Below are 18,065 nucleotides of genomic sequence, written 5' to 3'. Positions count from 1 at the left end.
CACAATTACAGTAAATTGAACACTTGCAATTATGTCAATGGTGCCAAAACACACGATGAGCCCTGTTCAGGTGTTTCCAGTAAATAATTTTGCAAAATACTAGCTGATGTAAAGTGACTTGTCATAATAATCCAGATTTGTTAAATTTATGGCCCTGTGTTTGACAGTCTAGTCATCAAGCATATGAGAAGCAGGTGTCAGGTGTGCATGTCTTTTTCATGGTGGAGTTCATTTCCCCATCCTTTGAAAGTGCGCCTGACCTCAGCTGTGTTCTAGATCTGGTGAGTGAAGCGAAGAATTTGAGACGTTGGGGATTAGAGGAGTATTGAAAGGCACAAATACAATGGATATACTGGTTTAGACCCCCTTCATAATGCTGTGAACTCTGTGAGCAAGCCAACCATTTGTCATTCTAATTGTGTTGAGGATTGTGAAGCAATGTAAACCTTAGGGAGACTTAAAGAACAAAACAAAAACAGGGGAAAGTAGCAGGAACAAACCCAGGCAAGCAGAAAGGCTATGATGCAAAGTGCACTGTAAATCATGCCCGGAGCCAGCAGTCTGGACAATGAAGCGATAGGTGGTGGCAGTTCCTGGAAGTTGGAACAACGATGTAATTAAAAAATAAAGGTCAATTGGAATGGAATTGTTCAAATATTATACAGGATCATCAGTTTATTGATGGAATTGAAAATAAATATATAGTACAAATAATATAAATCGTTATGAAGCACCAGTTCAGCTTAATTGGTTTAAATTCTGGGAAACCCATTTTGGAAGAGATGCCAAGGCTTTGGAAATCCTGCAGAAGAGATTTACTAAAATGACCTCCCTCTGTGATCTATCATCCTATTATTCTATGGATGGAATGAAATTGTAAAAGTAAAGCAGAAACAACTCATCTGGACTGGTGTCAACATATCCAACACAACCCAGTGGGTAGCATTCCCAAGGCTAGGTGCCATGTGGCACTATTTGAAGAAAAGCAGAATTGTTTTCATCTAAAATAGATTGTCAGATCACTTTCTTCATTATTGTTTGTGAGAGAGTGAATTGTCTTCTACATTCTCTAGAATATAACAATCATCTCCGTTTAAGAGTACATAATTTGCTGTTACACAGTTTGGAATGTCCTCGGTTTGAGAAAAGTGAAATGTGAATGCGAATGTTTATTTCCTTTCCTTCTAGGCGCAGTTATGAGGTTGAAAGGCTAACTTCTCTGCACTCCCTTTCAGGAACACTTGCATTACGTGACTGACATTTCCCAAGATGAGCTCTTCATCCTTGATCCAGAGCTTGTAATCACTGAGACAGTGGGCACCTCCCCAGGAATGCCTGATTTAGTTGGCTCACCTGACTCCTTCACCTTCCCATCATGCTCCTCTTCACCACCGATATCACCCGTTCCAAGGTAATGGAAGTAGAACATCATCTTACTTGAAGATAATATTTATTAATGTTCACCCAGGGACGCTGTGTCAACTTGCATACTGTATATAATGTTTGTATATCTGAATCTGAACATTGCCCCCTTAGACAATGAGGCTGAGGCAACAAAATGGGTAGCCAGGAAATGGTGGAAGAGTTGAATAAATACTTTGCATCTGTCTTCAAAATAGAGGACCCTAATAGTATTCCAAAATATTACATAATGAAGGGGCTAGAGAGAGCAGGAAATTAATAGAATAACTATCACCATAGAAATGTATTAGAGAACCAAATGGGGCGAAAGATCAATAAATCCCCTGGATCTTATGGGATGCATCCAAGGATTTTAAATGAGGTGGTTGCAGAGATAGTGGATATACTAGACATGATCTTCCAGGGATCCTTAGATCCTTATAGATTCAAGAGGATTGGAAAGCTGTCAATGTAACGCTTTTTTCAAAAAGGGAGGTAGACAAAACATAGGTAACTACAGACCAGTTAGCTTAACATCTGTCACTGGGAGAATGTTAGAGAATCTAATATAAAGAATATAATAGCAGAGAGGTTAGAACTGCATAATCAAACAGAGCCAGCATGGCTCTAAAGGAGGAATCATGCCTAACAAGTTTATTACAGTTTTTGAGGAGGTAACAAGCAAGATAGATAACGGGGAGGCAGTAGATATTTAGGTTTCAAATGGGAATTTGATAAGTTACCAGACATATAGTGACTCAATAGGTTAAGTGTTGGGGTAGTATATTAACATGGATAGAGGCTTAGCTGACCAATACAAGACAGGGTTTAGATAAAAGCATGCATTTTCAGGAAGGCAACCTGTAACCTTTGAAATGCCACTGGGATCAGTGCTGGGGCCACCAATATTTACAATATATGTTAATGATGTGAATGACAGAAACGAATGCACTACCGGCAAGTTTGCAGGTGACACAAACTAGGCAGCAAGGCAAGTAGTGAGGTGGACACACGATGTTTCTAGTGGGGTGTAGACAGGTTATGTGAATAGGCAAAAAACTTGGCAAATGTAGTATAATGTGGGAAAATGTGAAATAATGCATTTTGGCAGAAAAAATAGAAGAGCTGAACACTATTTAAATCAGGAATAACTGCAGGAAGCTGCAGCACAGAGGAATTTGAGGAGCCTCATGCATGATAATATTCAAGTTCAACAGGCAATAGGGAAAGCCGATGGCCATTATTTCAAAGAGAATGAAGAATAAAGACAGAAGTCTTTCTAAAACTATATGAGGCACTGGTCAGATCACAGTTGGATTCCTCTATCCACCTTCTAATTTTTTTCTGCTGGTATGTGTGAATAGTAACTTAAAATGGACATAATATCCAATGCAATTTCCAATATACTGCATCCCTTCCCTTCTTGGTAAATGAAAAATTGATTGTGTTTCAGTGGCTTATTTCCAAAAGTGCAAACTATAAACCTGAACATAATGTGAACACTTGATTTCACCATCTTTTGTTTGAATTTAGTAACGCACTCAATTATCTAAAATTACATGAAAGATTTGTTCATCAGCTGAAAGTCGTTCCCAGTACTTCCTCTCACAAGTAGGGCATTTATCACCTTTGTCAGAGACGTCATTGATGGAATCAGTTTCCAAGTTTGTGGCTGGTGTTTTCAGTTGCTTTAGTAGTGTAGCTGTAAATTTGATTTTTTGCTATGCATGTGCTTTGATTCAGCTGCATGTGATCATTAGCTGTGCAGGGTACCCCAGGAAGATGTGTTTGCATTGGATGGATGAAGATAACTGCAGCAGAAGACTTTCTGGTAATCTACTAAAGAGTCACTGTAATGGTGAGAAATGTTTTACGGTCCAAGTAGATCAAGTTTTACGGTCAGCTGCCAGCTCTCTTTACAATACTTTTTTCAAAGTCAACATAAATATCTCGTCTTCTCAAAGCCAAAAGGTGTGGGTTTTTTTTGACGAATGAAACAGAAAAAATTATGCAAATTTTCTAAGCTGTTGAATGGATGTTCATTGTTTGGAGACCCTCAGGCAGTGAGAAGTAACAAAGTGAAAATCTAATCAAGGTGAGGAATTACAGTTTTCTTTGAGATAGACGGTAAATGGACAATCCGCTGTACATATCAGCTAAAACAAGCAGTGTTTGACAGTGGACAAATCATCTGCAAAATCAACATCGACTTCAGTCCATGGTCCTCAAGGTAATTCAGTCATCTCGAGAGGATCATTACAATTTGACTTTGCAGTTGCTTAAAATAGCAAACGCTGAATTTCTTTGCTCTTTCGTGCAGTCAGTTCCTGGAAACACATCTTTTTCCCTGAGGTGCTGTTTGGTTTTGACAATCTTCTGGTGACTTCCATGTATTAATGAGTGTGGAAGGCAGTGCAGTTGTTGCACAAGATGAGATGTGGTTGTAGTGGTGAGCTTATTTTGCACATTGAAGACAAAGAGCAAAGAACAGTACAGTACAGGAATAGGCCCTTTGGCCCACCAATACTGTGCCAACACTTTTCTGAACTAAAAACCTTTTGCCTCTAAGCTGTCCATATCCCACTTTTCCTTGCCTGTTCATATTTCTGTCAAGGTACCTGATAGGGGTGGCTTAGATGGAGGACGGGAAAAATTTCTGGCTGTAAGAGCAGCTCCTTTTTTTTTTGAGGTATTTTAGGTGCTGGAGGTGATTTCCTCGAATTCCAGGAGCAGCAATTACTCTTTTATATGCTGTTGCATTGTTTGGGAACTTTGGGAAAAAAAAAGTCCAAACAACAGCAGTTTTAAAAGGGAGAAGAGCAGACAAAGGAAGCACATGGTGAGGTCAGTGCAGGAGAGAGAGAGAGAGAGGGAACCTGCACAGTTACCGCCTTTGCTGTTTGAATTCGTGTATCGCTGGACATCTGAGTGCATCTGGGAAAATTAACAAACAGTGAAATTCACAACTAATCTTGGAGGAACTGTTGGGCGAAGTCCACAGCACAGAATCAGATAAGTTGATTGTAGTTTTAAGTCTGTCCAAGAGAAAGGCTGCAGTAGTGAGTATAGTGGATTCTTTCTTGATTATGTTTTTGAAGATAAGTCTCTTGATTAAACTTAAAATATAAGCAGTAGCTATTAATTTAACCTGGGGCAGTGTTTGTAGAGGAATAAGACCGTGTTATTTTCTGGGTCTGTAGACTGTGAAAGAGCAAAAATGGCCTGAGCAGTGATATGTACTTCTTGTCAGATGTGGGAGTTTAAAGAGTGTTTAAGGGTTATTGCGGATTATATCTGCCATAAATACTGTTGGATGCGAATCTTATCAGATCGAGTGGATTGGTTGGAGAGACAGATAGAAGCGATGAGGAATTTGCAACAGTATGTGATGGATGGCAGTTATAGGAAGGGGGGGGGAAGTCTCAGATACAGTCACATAGATGGGTTAACGTCAGGAAAGGTAAGAGAGGTAGGCAGCGAGTGCAGGAATCTTTTGTGGATATACCCATTTCAAACAGGTATGCTGTTTTGGAAAATGTAGGAGGTGATGGATTCTCAGGGGAATGTAGCACGAAAAGCCAAGTTTCTGGTATTAAGACTGGCTCTAATGCAACGAGAGGTACGTCGGCTTCCAAGAGATCAATTGTGTTAGGGGATTCTGTAGTCAGAGCTACAGACAGATGTTTCTGTGGCCAGCAGAGAAAAAGCAGGATGGTGTGTTGTTTCCCTGGTGCCAGGATCAAGGATGTCTCAGACGGTGCAGAATGTTCTCACGGGGGAGAGGGGCCAGCAAGAGGTCATTGTCCACATTGGAACCAACGACATTGGAAGGGAAAAGGTTGAGACTCTGAAGGGAGATTACAGAGAGTTAGGCAGAAATTTAAAAAGGAGGTCCTCAAGGGTAGTAATATCTGGATTACTCCCAGTGCTACGAGCTAGTGAGGGCAGGAATAGGAGGATAGAGCAGATGAATGCATGGCTGAGGAGCTGGTGTATGGGAGAAGGCTTCACATTTTTGGATCATTGGAATCTCTTTTGGGGTAGAAGTGACCTGTACAAGAAGGACGGATTGCACCTAAATTGGAAGGGGACTAATATACTGGCAGGGAGATTTGCTAGAACTGCTTGGGAGGATTTAAGCGAGTAAGGTGGTGGGGGTGGGACCCAAGGAGATAGTGAGAAAAGAGATCGATCTAAGATGGGTACAGCTGAGAACAGAAGTGAGTCAAACAGTTAGGGCAGGCAGGGACAAGGTAGGACGAATAAATTGAACTGCATTTATTTCAATACAAGGGGCCTAACAGGGAAGGCAGATGAACTCAGGGCATGGTTAGGAACATGGGACTGGGATATCATAGCAATTACGGAAACATGGCTCAGGGATGGGTAGGACTGGCAGCTGAATGTTCCAGGATACAAATGCTACAGGAAGGATAGAAAGGGAGGCAAGAGAGGAGGGGGAATGGCATTTTTGATAAGGGATAGCATTACAGCTGTGCTGAGGAAGGATATTCCTGGAAATACATCCAGGGAAGTTATTTGGGTGGAACTGAAATAAGAAAAGGATGATCATCTTATTGGGATTATATTATAGACCCCCCAATAGTCAGAGGGAAATTGAGAAACAAACTTGTAAGGAGATCTCAGCTATCTGTAAGAAGAATAGGGTAGTTTTGGTAGGGGATTTTAACTTTCCAGACATCGACTGGGACTGCCATAGTGTTAAAGGTTTAGATGGAGAGGAATTTCTTAAATGTGTACAAGACAATCTTCTGATTCAGTATGTGGATGTACCTACTAGAGAAGGTGCAAAATTTGACCTACTCTTGGGAAATAAGGCAGGGCAGGTGACTGAGGTGTCAGTGGGGGAGCACTTTGGAGCCAGCGACCATAATTCTATTCTTTTTAAAATAGTGATGGAAAAGGGTAGACCAGATCTAAAAGTTGAAGTTCTCAATTGGAGAAAGGCCAATTTTGACGGTATTGGGCAAGAACTTTCGAAAGCTGATTGGAGGCAGATGTTCGCAGGTAAAGGGACGGCTGGAAAATGGGAAGCCTGCATAAAATGAGATAACGAGAATCCAGAGAAAGTATATTCCTGTCAGGGTGAAAGGGAAGGCTGGTAACTATAGGGAATGCTGGATGACTAAAGAAATTGAGAGTTTGGTTAAGAAAAAGAAGGAAGCATATGTCAGGTATAGACAGGATAGGTCGAGTGAATCCTTAGAAGAGTATAAAGAAAGTAGGAGTATACTTAAGAAGGAAATCAGGATGGCAAAACGGGGACATGAGATAGCATTGGCAAATACAATTAAGGAGAATCCAAAGGGTTTTTACAAATATATTAAGGACAAAAGGATAACTAGTAAGAGAATAGGGCCCCTCAAAGATCAGCAAGGTGGCCTTTGTGTGGAGCCACAGAAAATGGGGAAGATACTAAATGAATATTTTGCATCAGTATTTACTGTGGAAAAGGATATGGAAGACTGTAGGGAAATAGATGGTGACATCTTGCAAAATGTCCAGATTACAGAGGAGGAAGTGCTAGATGACTTGAAACGGTTAAAGGTGGATAAATCCCCAGGACCTGATCAGGTGTACTCAAGAACTCTGTGGGAAGCTAGAGAAGTGATTGCTGGGCCTCTTGCTGAGATATTTGTATCATCGATAGTCACAGGTGAGGTGCTGGAAGACTGGAAGTTGGCAAACGTGGTGCCACTGTTTAAGAAGGGCAGTAAAGACAAGCCAGGGAACTATAGACCGGTGAGCCTGACCTCGGTGGTGGGCAAGTTGTTGGAGGGAATCCTGAGGGACAGGATGGACATGTATTTGGAAAGGCAAGGACTGATTTGGGATAGTCAACATGGCTTTGTGCGTGGGAAATCATGTCTCACAAACTTGATTGAGTTTTTTGGAGAAGTAACAAAGAAGATTGATGAGGGCAGAGCAGTAGATGTGATCTATATGGACTTCACTAAGGCGTTCGACAAGGTTCCCCATGTGAGACTGATTAGCAAGGTTAGATCTCATGGAATACAGGGAGGACTAGCCACTTGAAGACAGAACTGGCTCAAAGGTAGAAGACAGAGAGTGGTGGTGGTGGAGGGTTGTTTTTCAGACTGGAGGCCTGTGATCAATGGAGTGCCACAAGGATCAGTGCTGGGCCCTCTACTTTTTGTAATTTACATAAATGATTTGGATGCGAGCATAGGAGGTACAGTTAGTAAGTTTGCTAATGACACCAAAATTGGAGGTGTAGTGGACAACAAAGAGGGTTACCTCAGATTACAACAGGATCTGGACCAGATGGGCCAATGGCCGGAGAAGTGTCAGATGGAGTTTAATTCAGATAAATGCGAGGTGCTGCATTTTGGAAAAACAAATCTTAACAGGACTTATGCACTTAATGGTAAGGACCTAGGGATGTTGTTGAACAAAGAGACCTTGGAGTGCAGATTCATAGCTCTTTGAAAGTGGAGTCACAGGTAGATAGGATAGTGAAGAAGGCGTTTGGTATGCTTTCCTTTATTAGTCAGAGTATTGAGTACAGGAGTTGGGAGGTCATGTTGCGGATGTACAGGACATTGGTTAGGCCACTGTTGGAATATTGCGTGTCAGAAAGATGTTGTGAAACTTGAAAGGGTTCAGAAAAGATTTACAAGGATGTTGCCAGGTTTGGAGGATCTGAGCTACAGGGAGAGGCTGAACAGGCTGGGGCTGTTTTCCCTGGAGTGTCGGAGGCTGAGGGGTGACCTTATAGAGGTTTACATAATTATGATTTTCGATTAAATTACAGTGTGGAAACAGGCCCTTCGGCCCAACAAGTCCACACTGACCTGCCAAAGCGCAACCCACCCATACCCTTACATTTGCCCCTTACCTAACACTATGGGCAATTTAGCATGGCCAATTCACCTGACCTGCACATCTTTGGACTATGGGAGGAAACCGGAGCACCCGGAGGAAACCCACGCAGACACGGGGAGAATGTGCAGACTCCACACAGTTAGTCGCCTGAGGCGGGAATTGAACCTGGGTCTCAGGCGCTGTGAGGCAGCAGTGCTAACCACTGTGCCACCGTGCCGCCCACAAATTATGTGGGGCATAGATAGGATAAATAGACAAAGTCTTTTCCCTGGGGTCGGGGAGTCCAGACTAGAGGGCATAAGTTTAGGGTGAGAGGGGAAAGATATAAAAGAGACCTAAGGGGCAACTTTTTCACGCAGAGGGTGGTACGTGTATGGAATGAGCTGCCAGAGGAAGTGGTGGAGGCTGGTACAATTACAACATTTAAGAGGCATTTGGATGGGTATATGAATAGGAAGGGTTTGGAGGGATATGGGTCGGGTTCTGGCAGGTGGGACTAGATTGGGTTGGGATATCTAGTCAGCATGGACGGGTTGGATCAAAGGGTCTGTTTCCATGCTGTACATCTCTATGACTCTAACTACTCTAGCAACATGTTTGGGGCGGCACGGTGGCACAGTGGTTAGCACTGCTGCCTCACAGCGCTAGCGACCCAGATTCAATTCCCGCCTCAGGCGACTGACTGTGTGGAATTTGCGCATTCTCCCCGTGTCTGCGTGGGTTTCCTCTGGGTGCTCCGGTTTCCTCCCACAGTCCAAAGATGTGCAGGTGAAGTGAATTGGCCATGTTAAATTGCCCATAGAGTTAGGTGCATTAGTCAGGGGTAAATATAGGTTAGGGAAGTGGGTCTGGTGAGTTACTCATCGGAGGGTCAGTGTGACTTGTTGGGCCAAATGGCCTGTTTCCATACTGTAGGGATTCAAAAAAAAAAGGTGCTTCCAATTGATCAAGAGTATTCCAGGTACTTACTACTCTCTGTGTAAAAAAACCCCGCCTCTCACATCTCCTTTAAACTTTCCCCCTTTTACCTTAAACCTATGACCCTAGAAATTGAAATTTCTACCCTTGGAAAATGATTCTGACTATCTATTTTCTCCACGCAAGGGATTTTAGCGAGGTCAGTGTGGGGATACACATGCAGGCGTTTCTCTTGCTAGTGCATGCTGAAGTTCCTCAATGTGTTCTGTAAATCTCCAAATTAAAATGTTATCTGCAGGAAGTCGTCCAATGCCTTTTGAGTTTCACACCTGAAAGCTATGTTTCCTTCTTTTTAAAATCTTGTCGGTCACCATTGTGAAATTCTAGGGAAGAGAAGTAAAATTAAATAATCTAAGCTGGGCTCTCTGGTATGTGTCTCTGTGTAAAAGATTAATCACACAGGACAATTCCCAACCCCACCACATGCATTACAAAAGAAACTCAGCACAGTTTGTAATAAAGTACTATTCAAATCATGTCCTATAATTAACTGTTTGAAATTCCTCCTATGTGCCATGTCCATTGAACTCCTGCCTGGCATGTTAACTCATTGAATCGCAACACTCACCATTTGGGAGATTTTGAGGAGAGCATTTTCGCTTGGTTGGCTGTTGAAGTGTCTCAATGTATAAACAGTCTGTGTTCCATTGCATCATGAATATGAATGGGATGTTTATTTAAAAGCAGTATTTAGCCAGGAATGAACGCTGAGGCAGGGGCTGGCGTCCCTTTTATTTGCTTGTGTTGAAAGTTTTACTGGGGATTAGTAATTAGAGAAATGTCGTGCAGCGTTGCTGGTAAAATGGCAGCAAGACGTGGCAGCGATTCCCAAAAAAAAACAGACCGGCCTCATGAGCTCAATATCAGTGCTATAATAGCCTGTCTCTCTCCAGCCTGTCAGCCTGGTTACAGGCGGTGGTCCAGCCTCCATTTGCAGAGTGGAAGCAGCTTTTGTCTCGACTCTATAACTTAATAGACAGTCAGCTGCTCAGAAACAGACACCTGTAGTGCCCTCTCTTGAAGGGAGTAGATTGATTGCAAGCTAAAATCAGGTACTTTGCGAGGAACTGGCATGTAATGAGAGTTGATGACAAATGATGCAGCAAGGTTTTGAGGTAATTATTTCCCTTCTGACTTTTCTAATTTTTCCAATAAAGGCTTACCATCAGGAGGGCTTACTGAGCAAGCACTAGATAAGATAATGATGGGAAAGTGACATGCCAGTGCATCATTTGAGGCCTGTGGGGGTGGCTGCATTGAAGAGCTCTGTCACATCTTGACCGGTAAAAGACAGTTTTGTGTTTATCTGCACAGAGTAATTGTGACAAAGTTGCATTGAGTACAGCCGTGGGTGGTAACGTCATGCGAGTTATGTGCTTTTACTGTGGTCACCACTGTTGTTCAGGAACCCACGCTCTGCAGAGAAAATGCTGCAAAAGTACCCTGTTTCCATTTTGTAGAAGGAAACAAGTGAATTTGCTTTGAATAGTTAAGTGTGAACATAGACTTTTACCACACTGAAGTCATCTATTTGGCCAATTTACCTGTCTCTCTGGAAAAGCCCTCTAATTAATATTATTCCTCTGCTCTTATGCCAAAACCTTTTTCAGTTGCTTCTTTGTGAAAAAGTTATTCTCTGCTTTTTGTGGACGTTGCTTCCCCTCCCCATATCTAGCTGAGATTTCCTAACAAACTTCTGTATTAATGTCTCTCTACCTACCTCTTTGCTTTTCTGGTGATGATCGAAAATCAAAGCCCATCCACTCAGCAAGTGCTGGGAAGTAGGTTCCTTTTCCTTGCGTTTGTTTCACAAAACCCTTCAGAACATGTGGTCTGTAGCAGTTCAAGATGGCAGCTCACTACCACCTTCTCAAGGGCAACTAGGACAGACAGCAAATGCATAAATGAAAAGAAAAAATAAGTTGGATCTCCTCAGAATTTATTTTCCCTCAGGGTTAACATTCTGTGCTTGAAGGTGTTGTTGGCTTTGACACCCTTTATAACCCTTCATCATTTGCTCAGAGATCGTGATTCCTCGCAGCTGCACACCAGTCTTAACCGATTGCACCAAGGCCTGTCTGATATTGGCACTTGATGTTCCTTTTTTCAAACTTAGGCTTCCACTTCACTGCCAGATATAACATGAAGACACTGGCCCTGTCGTGTGAGGAACTGTGCCATGCAGTGATCCATTGTTAGGCTTTTTGAAGAGTTTCTGATCACTCTGGGATGCACTGGAGGCACTTGTTTTGATTTTACTTCCCTGGCTGCAGAACAGTTAGCTAATCCTCCCACGACACTACTCGGAATTCATCACAAGTGTCTTTGCAAGCTCTGATTTTGACATCCACCACTTGACATTTTCAGCGGAGGAGGGGCAAAAGCGAGTAAAGTGACTGACTATTCTGTCTAGTGGTGGAAGTGGCAAGCATAAATTAAATTTTAAAAATTGTAAGGCAGGTCTTAGTGCAATCAATTTAGCTTTGGGTGCAGATCCAAGGAATCGCAGTATCCTTCAAGTCTGTGCTCTGAAATGTGGATTTGGATATAGGTCTTCGCACCCAAAATTGTGTTTCTGATTTGTAAATGAAGCGTAACTTGGTGTTTTTTTTAAAATTCAGGCTTTTCCAAGAGGTTCCATGGCTATGGAACCCCCAAGGGTGTCAGAAATGTTCCCACATAGTGTGAGGGTGGGTGGTCTCGAAGAGCCAGCTGAGCTTGTGCCTATTATTAAGTACGCCTTGCAGACAGCTTCAGTTAGTCACTGCCTCTGCATCTGTGCTTTGATCAAATGTTCAGTGAATCTGGAACTTGAGAGTTTGACCGCAGGTGACAATTGACGGCAGAATGCTCTTGAAACCAGGTCTTTGGCGGGTTTGTGAATCGCACTCAGCCTCACCCCGTGTCTGTTCATTTATCTGATTCTCTGTCACACCTTGCAGCTTCCAATTAAAACATTCTTGTTTCTCTCCTGTGTTCTCTCCTCTTTCTGTTGCCCTCCCCTCCCCCCCCACCTCACCTCAGCCCTACGAGCCCTCACTCTGACAGCGAAGCCCTTACCAGACGTCACAAGAAGTCTCTCTTCTCTTCACACTCTGGCTTCCCCTTTCCTGTGAAGAAGAGGTACTGTCATTCCTTTGTTAGCATGTTGTGTCTTCATTCCATTCATTCCAGGCACTATTCTTCATACCTACTGCATGTGTTTGTACGAGTCAGTGGTGCCCATTGACGATTCGTAATCTCCGTGCTATGTGGGAATGAAAAGCACTGGGAAACTTTATTCTCAGGAAGTGGGTGTTTCTGACAAGACCAACATTCATTCCTCACCTTTAGTTGACCTTGAGGAGGCAGTGGTCAGGCTTCTTGAATCATAACAGCACACATGATGAAGGTGCTATTGCAGTGCTGCTACATATTAAATTCTAGGCTTTCGACCCAGCATTGAAAGGATAGTGATATAGGGGCTGAGACAAAAATAGAAATTGCTGGAGCAGGTCTGACAGCATCTGTAGAGAAAAATCAGAGTTAACGTTTTGCATCGAGTGACCCTTCCTCAGATATATGGATTAAGTCAGGCTCGTATATGACTTGGAGATGTTGGTATTCCCATGCAACTACTGCCTTTGTCCTTTTGGGATGGTCACTCTCTCTCTCACCCTCTCTCTCTCTCACCCTCTCTCTCTCTCTCTCACCCTCTCTTTTTCTGTCTCTCACACACGTGTGCATGCTCTCACTCTCGCTCTGTCTCACACACACACACGCTCTTTCCTGATTTAGAGAGAGTACCACTACCAATTGAGCCACACGGGGTTATTTTCCTTCATCCTCAGCTTACTGCATGTTTTTACTTTTCTGAATTAATCAGCCCTTCAAGGCTTAGCTAATTAGTATATTTAACTTAAAGTGATGGAAGTGAACAATGCTAAAATGCTTTGGATGGGCAGCTCATATTATACAGGGGCCCTAGCAGCTGTACACCTTAATCTTGTTACACAGAATATTGCCCTGGTTCAGAGATGCATACTATATACTCGAGGTTTCTAATTTATACCAAGCCCCTGTCCGATGCAGTGCCTTGTCTGTAGGCAGCACTTTTGTTCCTTGCCCAAGTGGCCATTCTCGCTGTGTGAGCTTGAAAATGATCTCAGCAGCTCATTTGACAATGACTGGCATCACAGTGGCATGTTGTCCTGTTTCCACCCACGGACCCATTACATAAGGGAAGCATACAATGACACTGGAGCCCTGGCTGCCTTGAATACTCCTCCATGGGCACCTACAGATGAATATGAAACAACATGAAGAGTATCTGGGAGTTTCCTCGTGCCAGTCATCTGACTGAAGTACATGAATGTTTGTCGAAAGATCTCCCACAACTTACCAGAGAATGGTGAGTCTGTGGAATTCTCTGCGACAGAAGGAGGTTGAGGCCAAAACATTAAATGTTTTTAAGAAGGACTTAGAGCTAAGAGTATCAAAATGCATGGGGAGAAAACAGAAACAGGGTATTGAGTTGGATGATTAGTCATGATCATATTGAATGGTGGAGCAGGCTGAATGGGCTGAATGGCCTATCCCTGCCCCTGTTTTCTCTGTGTCTGTATTTACTTTGCGTTGCATGGCACCAAGAGGGAAAAACGTCTTTACAATAAACAAGATTGACAATCTTTGCAATTACTGTCGCAAAGAGGTGGTGTCTATCTTGGAAAACCGCAGCACTCAACAAATAACAAGAGGGTTCATGGCAAGGCCACTGAGGGAGCTTTTGAAATTAATTTTCTCCAACCTATTAGCAATCTGGAAGTGAAAAAGAAAGCTCTAGGCAACCTGGGACCAGAAAGTGCGCAGAATGTTGCCTCAAATATTGACCTATGGACATCTTTTCTCTAAACCTCAATCTCACACTGTCTTGCTGTTTCTGTCATATAGTTATATGAATTCACTCCTTCCCAGTCTCTCTCTCTATCTCTCATTCTTTTTTCATTCTTGCACAGTCTTTCTTACATTCACTTATTCCCTCTCTCATTTTTCCTTTCACTTTCTCTCTTTCCCTATCTTTCATATTGTGTCTCTATCTCTTTCTCTCTCTCTCTGACACACACACAGACCAATCTTCCCACCCCCCCCCCCCCCCAACACACACTCACTGTCCTGTTCTATGTTAAGTTCATAGCCAATTTTTTTTTTCATTCTCATTGCAGAATTTTGGATTTGCAGAAAGCCTCCCAGAGGAAGCGTATTTCTAGCGACAGTTCGGTTGCTGAGGCGCTCGCCCACAGTGAGTCGCTCAGAGTCTCAAAGCCTTTGCTCAGCAGGTGAGGAGAAAAGCTTCAAAAGCAAATGGACACAAAACCGAAACAAAATGCCAGTGCCTGAGGAGAGGGGGAAGTCACAGGGAGAGCGTGCGGAGCAGAGCTGAGCTTGATAGAAACCCTCCACAATGCGCAGTTTCAAAACGGGATGGAAAGTGGCTAGGCTCCCTGTTCTTTATGAACCGCATGGTTCCCATCCATCTCTGCAGCTATCCCGTGCTAAGTGGCTCTTATTCATCTTTCCTCCACCCCCTGCTTCTTGAAAACAAGTAAATCCACTGTTCCAATTGGTTTGTGGGCATTGTTCAAATTCAAATGGAAATGACCTGCATTGAACATTAATGGTGGAGAAATGTCAGATTCAAGGGTTTTGATGCATTCTTTTGTAATTGAACTCATTTGGAGTGAGGTTGGGGGTGTAGGAGTGGGGAGAATAAACATGATCTCCCTCCATCCATAGGTCCTCCAAAACTGACTGGGAATGAAACCAACACTCCAAATTAAACTTAAAACTGCACAGTGCACCGTTTTCTCTTCTGCTGAATGTCTTGTCAGGTCTAACTCTCATGGCTCTTTGGAAACCTTTGCCCTTGACAAAATATGCATCTTTTTCAATATGCATCTCTGAAAACTATTTCTCATTCTGTTCATTGGAATAGATTTGCAATGTTAGACAACATATTTCCCTGATTGTTTTGACCACTGGAAGTTTTGCAGGTTCTGAATCCAAGTGGCACTTGCTTGTTCACACATGCTTTGGCTCCCAATTCAAATTATCCTGCTTGTTCAATAACAGTGGTTGTTTCCAATGGTAGCCCCCTTGCTATACTTGTAATCTCCTCCAGGCCTGCGACTCTTTGAATTTCTGCACTCCGACCATTCTGGTGTCTTGCACATCTCCAGTTTTTTTGTTCCACCTTTGGAAGGTATGTCTTTAAACTGTACGGGCCTAAGCCCCTGCTAAACCACTCTCCAATTCCAGTCTTCTGTCTGGTTTTTCCGAGACTCCTGAAATGTACCTCTTTCACTGGGCTAATGTGCACAAAGACTTCTGTTTGTTCATGCTCCTGTAACACACTTGGAGAGTGTAACACACTTTGTTATGTTAAAGATGCTATATAAATGCAAGTTATTCTTCTGCAGATGCAACGCGAGATGCACTCACTCACTGTCGTCAAGGTCCAGCCCTGTTCCCTACAACTCCGTCCCCTGTCCCATCAGTATTTGATCTATCCAATAACAAGAGCATGTTGAAATGAGCTCCTAGCCAGCTATATCTGATGAGGTGTGAAATTGGGTGAATGGAATCAGCTGGGAGAAAGTGAGGACTGCAGATGCTGGTGATCAGAGTCGAGAGTGTGTCGCTGGAAAAGCAGAGCAGATCAGGCAGCATCCGCGGAGCAGGAGAATCGACGTGTCAGACATAAGCCATTTATCAGGAATGTCAATTTGTCCGAAATGTCGATTCGCCTGCTCCTTGGATGCTGCCTGACCTGCTGTGCTTTTTCAGCACCACGCTCTGGAGATTGAAATCAGCGACCATTTCTGTACCCCAATTGCTATCAAATGTTTCCTGCTGCTGGCCAGTGAGCTCTATTATCATTGGTGTGCCCACCACTGTATCCTCTGTGAGTAGGTGGTCTTATGACAAGCCCTCTTTTCCATTTTGTTTCTCATGGCTCATTATTCCATTTTTTTTCAACCAGGTGAGCGCACAGATTATTTTCTCACACTTGTTTCTAAAACCATTCGTTATCCCCAGTTTGCCTGCGATAATCCATTCATCATTCCTCAATGTGAGAATAGTACTGCTGAAAGTACCTATCAATGAGGATAAGATTTTAAACATGTAATTTGAGTCATTTATGTGTAAGGACAACTCACGTCATCATATAGTGTTAGTTTTAATATGTGACACGGTTGGTTCGAACTGCTGGAGTTTTCCCCCAATCTTGTGTTTGTGGAGAGCTTCCACTGTCTCTCCACAGTAAACCTTGTGTATATATGCAAGTGCTGAACTGTTTCCATATGCTGCAAGTCTTCCATTCGCCGACCCTCCAGCTTACGGCCTCTTCCCAACTCTTTGCCCCGAGTTTTGGCCACTTTCCTCTCCCTGACCTCAGGGTTGTGACCTCTTTCCAACTCCTTATTCACAGTTTGTCCAAATGTTGGTCTGCGGCCTAAGTCACTTCGCACACAAATTGTTGGTACTATGGTATCTACCTGCATCGGTCATGACTTGCTGAATTCGCCTTTCTGGAGACAGGTGGAGATTTTGAATTTTTCTTTTGGAGCCCTCCATTTGCAATGATGAGGCCTTCCAGTCAGTTTTCAACTCTCAAAGTCTGATGATTCAGCCAGAGAAGAGAGATTGGGCAAAACCTGTTGTTCCATGTAAATATATCTCTCTGTTCAATTCTAGTAGCTCCCACAAACAGATATTGTAGAATAGTGGAACAACTTGTATTCTTTACAAATGCAATACATTTCCCTACTAGAAGTAGATGTTTGTGTTTGGCAAAACGTCCTTTCAAAGAAGTCCAAGATGTAGATGTCTGCACAGTTAATGAAACTCTCATGTTTCAGATGGCGTATCTCTATAACAACGTATTTCCTGAGATGTGTTCTTCAGAACTGACCACAGTACTGCAGATATAGTCAGACCAAATTTTTGAACAACTGAAACATAACTTCCTTCCTTTAGTATTCCAGTTGCCTTGATGCATTTCAATTTTTTTTTTACTTTTCATGGCTGTGCAATAGCTGTCAGTGTTCTCTGTTCATGGACTTTCATTTGTTATTTCATAGTCTGTAGTTTCTCCCTACTAACAAAATGCTCCAATTTGTCATTCTTGGAGTCAAAATATATGACATTACACTTATTTCATGAAATTCCGGTTGTGCAGGTTTGTCGACCCATTCAGTCTGTCAGTGTGTCTGTGCAACTACTTGCTCCCCCATCTGCATAACTTTATAAGCCTCTCTATTTCTTCACTGAAACCATTGATAAATATAGTGAAAATTTAAACCCAAACATAGATGTCTGGGTAAATACAATTTCGTGCATCCTGACTATGAAATAAAGGTCCTTTTATCACTATTGTCTGTCACTCCTACCCTACAGCCAATTTCAAACCCATACAACCAGCATATGACAAATTTATATAATTCCATGTCTTTTGTGTTTATTGGTAAACAGTCTTGGAACCTTATCGGAAATAATTTTTATCAGCCTTTTTAGATATGTTATGGCACATCTCCAGGGTTGGCGGAACTTGAGTACGTGACCACTCTGCCACAAAGACATTCCAGGAAATGAATGTAGATAGTAAGCACAGACAATCCCTTATCCACAGCAAGTTAATGATCTCATCAAAACATTTCACGAGATTAATCAGGCATGCTTCACAAATCCACACTGATTGTCTGGTCACTCATAAATAACCAAGTGCTCCCTCAGATAGCCCTGACAAACATCTCAGTGCCAGGAATCCACAAATTGCAAAA

General features: G+C 42.7%; 1 protein-coding gene across 8 annotated transcripts in view; it reads left to right on the top strand.

The window, feature by feature from the left end:
• Positions 1-18,065, top strand: part of dgkza (diacylglycerol kinase, zeta a) — a 553,752-nt gene that overhangs the window by 395,052 nt on the left and 140,635 nt on the right. For 5 of the 8 annotated variants that reach the window (XM_087996765.1, XM_087996764.1, XM_087996758.1 and 2 more), the window contains 3 exons: positions 1,236-1,411; positions 12,271-12,369; positions 14,448-14,561. In XM_087996765.1, the coding sequence (XP_087852891.1) occupies positions 1,236-1,411; positions 12,271-12,369; positions 14,448-14,561 (389 nt within the window). The remainder of the gene's footprint in view (positions 1-1,235; positions 1,412-12,270; positions 12,370-14,447; positions 14,562-18,065) is intronic. The other 3 variants (XM_087996762.1, XM_087996760.1, XM_087996763.1) reach the window with 3 other exon arrangements.

This window comes from Chiloscyllium plagiosum, unplaced genomic scaffold (assembly GCF_037043375.1).
Source record: "Chiloscyllium plagiosum isolate Xiang-an unplaced genomic scaffold, Cpla_swu_hap1 HiC_scaffold_18, whole genome shotgun sequence".
Taxonomy (NCBI): Eukaryota; Metazoa; Chordata; class Chondrichthyes; order Orectolobiformes; family Hemiscylliidae; genus Chiloscyllium; species Chiloscyllium plagiosum.
This window is presented reverse-complemented; position numbering and strand designations above follow the sequence as displayed.